The sequence below is a fragment of the Balaenoptera physalus genome (assembly GCF_965194825.1).
Source record: "Balaenoptera physalus genome assembly, chromosome: 3".
Lineage (NCBI taxonomy): Eukaryota > Metazoa > Chordata > Mammalia > Artiodactyla > Balaenopteridae > Balaenoptera > Balaenoptera physalus.
In genome coordinates this window covers 125,719,718-125,732,675 of record NC_138890.1, presented here as the reverse complement: position 1 = coordinate 125,732,675, position 12,958 = coordinate 125,719,718, and the positions used below count along the sequence as shown (strand labels likewise).

General features: G+C 32.5%; 1 protein-coding gene across 13 annotated transcripts in view; it reads right to left on the bottom strand.

Moving 5' to 3' along the window:
• ADAMTS6 (ADAM metallopeptidase with thrombospondin type 1 motif 6) overlaps window positions 1-12,958 on the bottom strand; it is a 279,209-nt gene that overhangs the window by 129,054 nt on the left and 137,197 nt on the right. For all 13 annotated transcript variants that reach the window (XR_014262242.1, XR_014262243.1, XM_082457107.1 and 10 more), the window contains one exon: window positions 1,689-1,835. Coding sequence is in view for 11 of the 13 variants with exons in the window: in XM_082457107.1 (XP_082313233.1) it covers window positions 1,689-1,835 (147 nt within the window). In the remaining 2 variants the exon portion in view is untranslated. The remainder of the gene's footprint in view (window positions 1-1,688; window positions 1,836-12,958) is intronic.

Genomic DNA, 12,958 nt, shown 5'->3' with positions numbered 1-12,958 from the left:
GCAGAGGAAAGCCTTCAAAAATGCACAGGAATACTGAGCATGCATACAGTTTGTCTTTCTGGTGGTAGACACTAAGATTCCATTATAAAAACATGAGTCAAGTCAAGGGAGAAATTCCAGACTGGCTTGATTTCTGGGGAGAGTAGATCTTCAACAATGTTTAATATTTAGGTTATATGATCTCGCTAAAAACATCTCAGAAAATGATATTGCTAGTGCTTTCTGTTAATTACTACCAAAAGATGTCAAACAAATTCTCTGTGGTCTATCTTTACAGCCATTTACCCAGTTTTGGCACAAGGTAAGTACAGTGTTATAATTTATCTATTACTAACATTAAAAATTGTTAGGTTATAGTATGGCTATTCAGAAGAGCTACCTTCTAAAATAAATTTCCAATTCCTTCAATTTCATCATCACATTAATTAATTCAAAAGAGCCCATTTTAAACATTTATCTTTTGATCTTTGAGTAAAGCATTGTGCTAGGTAATTGAAAATCTCTTGTTTGGGGCTTTTAAAAATATGTAACTATAAGTTTTAAGAATATAATCTGGCTATTAGCAGATATGAACCAAAATTTTAATGAATAATGTTGCCCTACATAACCTATCTGAATTTCTAAAACTTTACACTATAATCATGTTAAGGTGAACTTTGAACAAAGACAATTTTTAAAAAGAATTTTTGTTGCTTGCCTGTACTTTATGTATGACTCACTTTTTCACAAAGTATTTAATCTCTCCTTCTCAGAAAAAAATGGCACAAAATAGTTGAAGGTAATGATAGAGCAATAGTGCTTAAAACCTCGATATTATTTAAAAAAATAATATACCACTTAATGAACGTCTGTTAAGTGTTTTATATACATTACAGTGTTATACATAATTATTTACATGACAACCTGATGATGTGTGTATTACTACCTAAACTCACTCAACAAATGAGGTCACTGAATATTAGGAAGGTTAAGTAATATGTCCAAGGTCACACTGTTAGGAAGTTAGACCTAAGTCTATCAGTTTCCAAAGTCTAATCCTGGAGCCCTATGCAGATGACATGTGGAAAAACATCTGCTTTCCTAAATATAGTTAGTTATACCTGAGCTAATTTATATTCTTCATATTTAAATAACTAGACTCTTGGAATATATGTTAAAGGACCAGCAAAGAAGTTCTCAAACTGTAGAAAAGATGAGTCACTATAATAAATTTTCAAAGACAAATTTTCATTTTCTCATTTTCATTTCCTGGGCGTTGGTTTTTTGTTGTTGTTGTTTGTTACTATTAGATACTTTGGCATTCCTATAGAACTTAGTTTTTTTACCAACAAAATGAAATATGTAATCACTGAATTAAAGCTTGGCTTATGCGCTATTAAATTATATAAATCTAAATTCTTTCTGATATTGCTTCCCATTTATTTAACATTTCTAACACTCACATCATCAACCCCTTTTACAGCCTCGTTTCAGTTCCCCTAATCTGTTCAGTTTGTGTTCTGTTTGAGTATGCAGGAGAAAATTTGCCACAATGATATAGTAAAGTATTTTGGGAACAGCCTGAAATATGGGAACACTGGGCCCTATAAAAGTTACTCATTATGCAAAGTTTGAAGCACTACGTATTAGGCTTCTATCAATGGCTTACTTCTGGAGCAATTCATCATCATTCTCCAGAGATTACTTACTCTAGAAAGCTTGTGATATAGTCTCGACTGCAGGCAGACCAGGAAAAGGGATTGGTATTTGCAGTAATGTGAGCTGCCATAAGTTTTGCTGCTTCATGACCTTTCGTCCCACAAGAATTTCCAATTCCATCATGGTTCATACCAAAACTGTTTTAACAAGGAAGAAACATAAGAAACATAAAAGAAAAAAATAAGAAAAAATAAAACAAACAAACCCTCAATACATCCTTTATTTCCTTATTTGATCATTTATTAGCCTTATCAACATATGGCTTCCATCAAGATAGACCAGATCCTCTAAGGAAATATAGAATTGATGTTAAAGAGATTAAGGAATAATTCAATGATACAATATATTTCTAAATCTCTTTAAATTTATCATATACTCTCAAATGTTATTTCATATGATACAGTCTCTCCTTGAACAGAGAGGGGATATATATTAATTCTAACTTTATAAATGAGAAAAGCTGAGATTTACTAAAGGTAATTAACCTATTAAGGATCACACAGTTAATAAGTGTTGAAATTGTTAGTAGAACCTACCTCTAACATGCTAGAGTTCAAGCTACCTCACTTGCTGAATCCAAAAGGGAATTATGAAAAGATAGTTATGATCCAGAGTTCTAGGTTATAGGCCAAACATAAAAGTCCTTTTTCTTATTAATATGGATAAAGGAGAATTAAATACATTATGTAATTTATGTTTGTGTGTGTATGTGTCTTCAAAACACCTTTTGAAAAATCCTGATACATTTAAGGATTATGAATATAGCCTTTTCTTTACCATGGCCTCCCTGATTTTTTAAAGCTTTTCTTTGTCATTTTTTCCTGTGTCCTGCAGCCATGCTTAGTGTTATCAATGTGATTTAAAAACATATCTCAATGATAAATCATAAAATTTTTCTGTAAAGTATCTATCCACTGCATATGAATAAATTTAAGCCTTTCAGCACAAGTAGCCAGAAGTTTAGGTGAAAATCACTAAAAAAATCCTTATTGTGTCCACTGTGACATTCTAATAAATGCACCATGATATGTGTTCAAGGGAATAAGTAATTTGTGTGACATGAGTATAACACAGATAAGAATAGTTGCTGGAGAAAAATTTGGAGAGATAGTTGAGAACAGATAATGACAAGATAATAAATGAAAGTAAATATCAATACTTTTGGCAGTGTACAGACTTTGAAGATTTGTCAGAAGGAGCAACTGAAGATTTCTGAGTAGGAAAATGTGGAATTGACCTGTATTTTAGACAGATCATTATAGTAATTCTGTGGTGGAAACAATAGAGTGGAAAGAGAATAGAGCCAGGGAGCGCAGAGAGAAGATGATAACCAATTAAGAAATGATGTAGGTCTGAACTAGGGCACGGCATAGAGAAGTGGGATTAGATTTGAGACATGTTCAGGAAGGTGAATTAACTGGCCTTCATAAATACAATATAAAAGAGCTATAATAAAGACATATAATATGTCCGTGTATGGCGGGAGGAGGGAGGAGGAACTAATAATTCAGGTATAGGGACTAACATAAGCAAAGGAAGAGAATCATATGAGAGCCCTTCCAAATAACCAAATAACCTTCCAAGAACATCAATACTTAGTCTTCTTGTGCTTGACATCAACACACTCAAGTCAACCTCTTCTAGGAACATAATGGTGGAATTTACTGTTTGTTGAATTAGACATATATTCTGTGAAAACAATCAGCTATAGATTTACATTAAAAATTCCTTACTATAAATTTATAATTCAATAAACTTAATATTCTACATTTCTCTCAAAGGTTGATGCTACGATGTGATTACACTATGATTCTTTTCAAATGATGATACTGATAGCTTAAAAAATATTATTTCCTTTTAGCAGTAGTCTCATACAAATCTCTGAGTAATATTAAGATAGCTGTAGGCAGGCACAGATAGCTTTCAGAAAATCACTTTTGAGATTCCCAACTTCCTTACTTACTCTTTTCTAAAAAAAAAAGTAAAGCCTCTTTTGAAATCATATTTCTCCCACGTTATAAAAGTAAGACTTATCTTTCAGTCATCCATAATTTTACAACAGTTCATTGCCTTTGGCTATAAAAAAATGGGTGTCAAGGAAAGAGACAATTGGAAACATTTAGGGTCAGCACTGAGAAAAAGAATGACTTTATTGATTGAATAACATACGTAGTTTCTTGTTTTCAACAAGTTTATAGGAAGATATAATCAAATTAACAGCTGACGGGTTGTTAAAAAATTTGATGATAGATCACCATGGTTACGTTTTGACAAAGAATTCAAAAGGAGCTCAAAGAACAGAGTGATATTTCTATAATAAATTCCTTTCATCTTATCTATTTACTTATGTGATCCAATTTTCTCAACATTCACATCTATAGAAACAAAATAAAGAAATTGAATTGGTGCTGAAATCCTGCCTCATTCTAGCAGTAATGAAGTAACGGCAGTAATTGAAAATATACATTTAAAGATACATCTTCTAACAGAAACTTTATTTTTATATTTAATTATTAAAATTCATAATATGTATATATTCTTCTAATCAATTATTAACTAATAGTTGTAATGAACATGTAATTCAGAAAAAAAATTTTTATGATCACAGGAAATTTAAAAAATGTAATTACAACTTAAATTGTTTTGTTACAGAGATATTTGATATAATTAAAAATACTTTTAAGCATAAAAACATATTTTAAAAGTATATTAAGAAATATTAAAATATACATTAGGGTTGATATTCTGGGAGGGAAAGGAAGAGCAGACATATTGAGTTAAAGGAGGGAAAAAAGATGCAAATTTTGGCTATAAAATAAGAAGCTGTTAAGTGTATTTTTTTAATAATCTTTTTAAGAAATATTTATTTATTTATTAATTTGGCTGCACAGGGTCTTAGCTGCAGCACGTGAGATCCTCGTTGCCGCATGTGGAATCTAGTTCCATGACCAGGGATCGAACCTGGGCCCCCTGTATTGGGAGCACAGAGTCTTACCCACTGGACCACCAGGGAAGTCCCCTGTTAGTGTATTTTTAAAATGCATAATGATGGTTACCAAATTGCTATGGCATTTAGATTCAATCAGGTATATTTAAAGGAGGTTTTTATTTTTTACATACTAATTTTTGCAGTACTCCAGAAATTCTATCCTTTGCAATTAGTCAGACAAAAAATTTTGGACATCAACTGAAAAATAAACAATAGGGTACATAGTTTTTAAAACTTCAGAAGTATAGGGAGGAGATATGGGGATATATGTATACGTATAGTTGATTCACTTTGTTATACAGCAGAAACTAACACACCATTGTAAAGCACTTATACTCCAAAAAGATGTTAAAAAAAAATTCAGAAGTATATAAGGGAAACGATTTAAAAACTAATGAACTCAAGTATTAAATTCTACTTCTACTTACAATCCTTATAGTTTAAGTGTCAGATGCAGATAGCTGTCTTAAGGATTTCAGTTTCAGGTGTCTAAGAGAATGTATACTTTTGCAGCTTATATTTAAAACATAAGACAACCCAGAAATGACCTGACCAATGTCAACTAGTTCACTGACAGTGACAAAGTGAAATGGGAGTTTACAATTGCCATTCATGACATCAGCTTCAAAAGATCCCTCTAATACACTGACCAAGCTGGAGAAAGAGAGAGAGTGTGTGTGTGTGCGTGCGTGCGTGTGTGTGTGTGTGTGTATGTATATATATACACATATATATTACAGATAAGCTCCTTCCTGAGGAAACTCTATCAGTGAGGAGTTTGTCAAAAGAAATGAAACTTACTAGTGATTAGAGAAAATAAACGAGTCTACTTTAAACCATCATACTGGCAAAAATTAGAATGCTACCTAGGACTAAGTGTTGACAGTGGTGTAGAGAAACTGGGATCTTAGCACACAACAGTTATAATGTGGTCAGGCAGCAGTTCCAGAGAGCAATTCAGCAGTATTTGGTCATATTAAATAGAGGAAACATTATGACCCAGCAATCCTGTTCTTGGAGAGATATCCCAGAAATATTCCCAAAGGGAACATGTATGAGGATGTTCATGACAGAGTTATTTATGATAGCAAGGAGTTGAAGACAATCTAGGTATTCATCACTGGGGAATGGATAAATAAACTTTGGCAGATGCATATTATGGAATACTAAGCAGAAGTTGGAAGCAACAAACAAGATAGATGTCTACACATAAATATAGGTAGATCTTAAAAACACTGAAAAAACTGAGAAAAGGAACAAGGTCTATAGCACTATATCATACATGCAAACAAAAATTACATATATCTTATCAAATAACAAAGAAAGGCCAAGGAATTGTTCCAGATTAAAGACTTTAGAGACATTACCAAATGCAACAGAAACTGGATTGGAGGGGGAAAAAGTTATAAAAATATTGCTGGGACAAGTGAGGAAATTTGAATAGGACTATATATCAGATAATAGTAGTGTATCAATGTTAAACTTTCTAATGTGATAATTATACTCTTATGTAAGAGATTATCTTTTCTTCTCAGGAAACAGATGCTGAAATAGTTAGGGATAGGGGACATGTCTACAACTTCTTCTCAAATAGTACAGAAAAAAATACATGTACATATACAAAAAGAGAGAAAGAAATGTTGCAAAATATTAACAATTTTTAAATCTGACTCAGGGACACATAGGAAATCTTTCTACTGTACCAAATTTTCCATAAGTTTGAAAACATTTCAAACTTAAAAAGTTAAAAAATAAACACAGACATATATAAAACAACCTGCAATATTCTGGAAGGATACATATGAATTCAAATATAGATATCAAATTTATTAAAGGAGTTATCTATGGGAGGGAAGAAATGGGAATGGAAAATAGGAATATAGAAATATACACACATATATGAAACAAAAAGGGGCCTTGCTGGGACTGATAATGATGTTGTGCCAAGAAATAAGGATAGATAGATAGATAGAAAATAAACTCAACTCTCTGCTCTTGAGTTAAAAAATAATAATTAAAAAAAAAAAAAAAAAAGAATAAAAGAGAGTTTGGTGAACCTGGCGCCCACCCCAGTCAGTGAATAGTGATAACAAGAGAATACTTCCATGGTTGGTTTTATGTGTTTAATAAAATTAATCATTTAATTTTAATAAAATTAATAGATTAGGCAATGATTCTCATTTGTGGAGGGTTAGAGAAAGAGAGAAAATCGGGAGAGAAAGTCTTCCTTAGGCCTCTTGTGATTCCCCCACATTTTGCTGAGTATGCCAAGTCTGCAAGGCCTGCTCTTAACCCAGGCCATTCCTCAGGACAACTTTAGGAAATGAGGTAACATCTCCCCCTGGACAAAGCACGTTTACTTACTACTTGCTATAAAAGTATTAGATTTCCCAAGCTCGGTGTTTCTCAGTTTTGATGCAAACCCACTACATGTGTGGCATTCATCTGGGCCATACTGTGTTGCCCATTTGGGATTTGGGGCCAAAAGGAGCCAAAATAAATATGCTGATGCTTATGCTGCTTGCTGTGCTGAAGTCTCTGATCCAGGAATCTCACGTCTTTTGCTAGCATCCATGCAACGGTAATAAGCTAACTTATTAGCTTATAAATAAGGTAAAATCAAATCTCAAACTCAATGAGAGAGAAGTTTGTAGTTGATTAGGATAACATACCCAATTATGGAAAGCTAAGTAATCCTGAAACTAAAGTACTTCAAAATTAGTCTTAATTTTTCAGAAAATGAAGCCCCAAATCTATTAAAACAAAGTAAGTTATTTCCCAGGAAATAAATTATATGTTGAAGATTTTCAACTAAATCTCCCAGGGGAAACAAATGAAACATCAGAAATTTCCTTTCTCATATCTTAATACTTCTGATCTATTTCAAAAGTTTAAAGGACACTCTTATTTCTACATTGTGAGTAAAAAGTTTTCCCTTTTCCTCTAAGATATCACCCAAAAGCAATAAGAAAAATAAGAAAAAAGAAACACAAACTTTACATTTAATGAAAAGTAGGAAACTTCTAAAACCATAAACCACCATATCATAATGTATGTGGGAGGATGACTGAATACAGAAAAATCAGAGGACTGTGGAAAGACACACAGAGGGGACAAGAAGAAGTGATCTAAGCTAAAACGAGTAGAGCATGTTCTCCAAAGTTAAGTGCAACAATCTGAGGGACAAAACCAACAATACTTTCTCATAAGCAATTGGTGTAAGGGTGCAAACTGTTGGAATATACACCCTTGTTCTAGCTGTCAGAGGAAGAGTAGATGGGGCTAACTGGGGAGTCATAAAAACCATATTTGTAGGAATCAGTCTGTCAGTGAGGAAAGGTGAAAGAGAGATTCTACCTTGCCAGCAGTTGTTAAAGAAATACAGGGTTAAAGAACTTGAATCATACAATACTGTATATCAGTAATAAATTCCTGCTGAGAAAGTAGCTCTGGTGCCTACCCAACATAAACCTTCTACAAGTAGTTCATCCAGAAAAATCAAACTCATTCAAAGATGTGTGATTCAAAAGGAACAAGAAGTATGTCTAGAATATATTAAATAATTTTTTAAAAAAAGAACAGGAAAATACAAACAGAAGATGAGGGACACTTGGCAGAAAAAAATATTGCTACAGGAAAGATAAAAATTGGACACATATGAACTCAAACTTAACAAAGCCATCATTTCATAAAAACAAGAATTTAATGCAGAGATACAAGCAATCAGGGAAGATACGGCAAGATGAGAGATGAAAGCATGAACTGTCAGAGGAAATAAATGTGGGGGGGTGGTTTGAATAAAACCATCACAGGAAAAAGACCATGATGAGTTAGCAAAAAAAAAAAAAAAAAGGCAACTGCTGAAAACATTCCTCATAGAAGTAAAAAGAGCAAGCAAAATAAAATTGTACAAAGAGTTTAAAAGGATCAAAGTAAAGGAATCCAATATATATATCACTGTTGTCCCAAAGAGAAGAATCAAAATAATAAACAGAAAGAAAAGTGACTTAAAAATACAAGAAAAATTTCAAGAAACAAAAATGGCTAAAATCTCATCAAATGTGAACTATTCTACTAGGAAAAACTGACACAGGTGAATCCACACTGAGTCACATCCTAGTAAACTTACTGGACATCAAAAATAAAATATATTTTGGGCAATCAGGGCAAAAGAACAAATTACCTGTAATAGTAAAACAATCAGATTAACTTCAGATTTCTCCATTGTGACATTTAACACCAGCACACAATAGAGCAGTGCCTAGGAAAAATCTTGCATCCAGCCAAACTGAGTATAAAATCATTTTGAACAAGAACTCAAGAAATAGAGATCTTATGAATCATTCTAACAAAAATTGCTTCAAGATAAACTTCAGCTTTGTTTAAAAATAATGTAAAAGTTTGATGGTTTATTGACTCTATGTGACTCTATTTGAGTTTCATAGCAGGCAATGCATACAACACAAGTGAAACTGGTCACCAGTCAGATTAACTCCCTTGTCATACTTCTTAATTATATTATCTTGTTTTGTTTTTCTGAGGTTAATTTATTCTCTTATGTTCATAATATATGATATTTTATATCATACATACTTAAGAGAGAATAAAACATATATTTACATTTTAAAGAATAATTATAAAGCAAACATCCATGTTATCTCTTACCAAATTTAAGAAATACAACATTTTCAGAATAATAAAAGCTTGTCTCCTGTATTCACCTTAACAGTTATATTCTTCTTCCTCCCCTGAGAGAGAACTATCTTGACTTCTGTGGTTATCATTCCCTATGCATCTCTAAACAATATATGTTAACTCTGCCTGGTTTTGAAATCTATAAAAGTGGAATCACACTGTATATATTCTTTTAAAACTTGCTTCTTTTATTCAACAATTTTTTAGAAAGCATCATCTCTGCTGAGCCGTCTAGCTATATACATCACTCATTTTCACTGTTATATAGATTTCCTTTATAAATACACCATTTAATTATCCATTCTATGATGAAGGATTTGCTGTGGTTCCTGATATGGGGCTACTATGGATAATGTTGCTATGAGCGTTCTTAAACATAATTCCTGGTCATATATGTAAGATTGTCTCTAAAATAGCTTCTTAAACTTTTGGTGTCCTTTACATTCTTAAAAATATTGAAGACCCCAAAGATCTTTTGTTTATGAGGGTGTATGTGGTGATATTTATCATAATAAAAATTAAAACTGAGAAACTTTTAAAATAGTTATTAATTCATTTTAAGTAATAATAAACCCAATACATGCTAACATAAATAACCATTTTAATTTAAAAAATCTTCCCAAACAAAAGAATGTCAGTGAGAATAATAGCACTGTTTAATTACATTTTTGCTAATCTCTTTAATGTCTGGCTTACTAGAAGATAGCTGGATTCTCATATCTCCTTCGTCATTCAGTCTATTGTGGTATTTTGTTTTGGTTGAAGTATATGATGAAAATCTGGCCTCACACTAATGTATAGTTAGAAAAGGGAAGAGTATTTTCGTTTGCCCTTTCAGATAATGATAGATTTTTTTGATTCTACAAGAAAACTTGACAACTAGTAATTTCTTAAAGGTTAGTTGCAATGTGGATTCTGAATCCATTATCAGTGATCTCTTTGTATCCTGTTTCATCAATATCACCAATCTCATTGGAAAAGTCTTTAAGCATTAGGAAGCTGTCAAGCTCATATTGACAGCTGGAACTTATCCTAAATTTGAATTTTTGCTCAAAAGCTCAAATTTTATCATTGGCAATAAATAATGTTGGTTGTTTTCCTTGAACAATAAGCTCATTTGTTCATTTTTCAAGTGAATTTCTGCCAACAACTCATAGCTTCTCATTTGTTCTTTTAAAAAAAAATTGTGTTCCAGGGAAAAAGCAGCTATTTCATCTGAGATATGGAGCAAAACGTGCTTTACATACTTCCCATTTTGTGATACAGATGATTTGATAAAAGACATGTACTTAAGGGTCATGATTTAATAAAATTAATGATTCTTTTGCTTCATCAAAGACATTCTTAAGTGAAACTGGCATGATGGTGACAAATACAATGACTATTAGTATGGTTGCCTTGATTCATGCTAAAGTGCCAGTACATACCCATCACTGTTTTTGCGCAGAGTAAACAACACAGTTTAAAAAAAAAAAAAAAGACAAGTTAAGTCTTAGTATTACTATGAAAGTAGTTTTAATCTGAAAGTGCTTTGGGAATCCCAGGGACTATGGACCACAATATGAGAACCACTGCTCTGGGATATTTGTAGAAAATAAATTCTTGGGTCATAGTTAGATAAAATTTCAACTTTGCTAGATAATACCAAACAGCTTTTCAAAGTGGTTGCACCAATTTGCATTCTCACCTATAGTGTATAAGAATTGCAGTTGTACCACATCTTCACCAATATTTGGTATTTTCAGACTTTTAAATTTGTGCTAATCATGGTGGATATAACTTATATTTTCCTGATTATTAATCAGATTGAACATCTTTTGACATATATGTTTATCAAGCATTTGGATTTCTTCCTTTGTAAAATGTTCAAGTACTTTGTATATTTAATTTGTAGGAGTTCCTTACATCAGCTGCATGTCATTTGCAAACATCTTTTCCTACACTGTGTCCTATCTTTTCATTTTATGGTGTTTTTCAATTAAGTTTTTAATTTTAATGTAGTTAATTTGGTCAATCATACTTAATGGTTAGTATTCTTTATGTCTTACTTCTATTATATGTTCTAAAACCTATAATGGTTTGAATTCTACATGTCGGTATTGTTGGATCCTATGGTAAGAATATATTTAGCTTTGTAAGAAAATGCCAAACTGTCTTTCCAAGTGACTGTTAATAATACATCTTAAGCTTATGTATGGCTTGACACAGGGATCTATTTATACTAGTTACTTCACTAAGCAGAAAGTTTTTTTTTATATTTTGTTTTATTCACAGTACTTAACATCTGATCAGAGTTTAATAATTGGAGATGAACACTTAGAGGGTTAGTGAAGTGAACGAAAAATCTATCAGCTGAGATTTAACTTGGATAAACTGAGGAGACTCACAAGGTTAAAATGCAGATCTAATAAACATTCTCTTATAAAGCATGGAATCCATAGAATCTGACGCTCCATATTCACTACAATGAACTTAATTTTTTTCTGCACTTGTTCTTGAAATTACCATAACTAGAGTTATATAACTCACAAGTACAGGAAGGCTCAACTCTGCTCATGGGTTCTGGGACTAACTTTGTTCACCATTAGGGAGAATATACAGAGACTGAAGCCAATAGCTTTGTGGAACAGCAATAAATATGGCATGTTGTTGGTCCAGTTCAGTTCTAGTTTTTGAGGTACTTGTAGTTGTTGGGCTCTGGTCCTACTTCTTGTGAAAAAGACACTACCTTGCACATAAATCTTTAGTAACTGAATTCCTTGATTATCTCATCTACTCCTGAGACTCTGAGACCTTGACCAGTATTCCACTTCTTTTTGATCAGGGATTCCATTGGGCTTAGTGGTATTAAAGTTCTGGGTATGTAGCCCAGGTTCCCTTATGCTTCACCCTCTGGGATACACACTTACAGCTATCTACAGGACTTCCCTGATATTGACAATTTCCTGACTGAATTTTTATCTAAACACTGCTGGCAGACTAAACTAGTAAAGTTCTCACAAAGTGAATTGGATGTGATGTGCTTAATTAATTAGTTAACATAATTTACTTTAAATAGATCCTGTTGATTATATAGCAGGAGGTATTGGGAACTAGACCAATTTAGAAAATAAAAGCTTATGACTATAGCATAGGAACACATAGTTGCTTTATTAGAGTGTTATTTTACTCATGGTTTTGTGTGCTTTTGTTAAGAACTATTGATGCTTATGCATTGTGCTGCTCTAGGCAAAAATATAAGGTCAAGGAAAAGGGACAGAGAAGACAGTGGCTGTGGAGTGTGGTTAAAAAGAAAAAGATGATGCAATTAGGTTTGTCAGGTTTGATCAAAACCCTTAGCAGTTTAATTTCTGTAGGAAAAATTGTAAAGCAGTGAGTTTGAAACTCTGGTTGCTAATCAATTTTTTCATATGTAAACATTTAAAAACATAATTTTAAATAACATAGGATCTTAAGAATTACAACTATACCATTAGAGGGGGAAAAAAGGCACTCTATTCATTTGGCCTGATTTCTTCACCTGCCCTATCCAGCAGGGTTTCTCTTCTCTGGGGCACAGTCCTACCTGGATGGTCC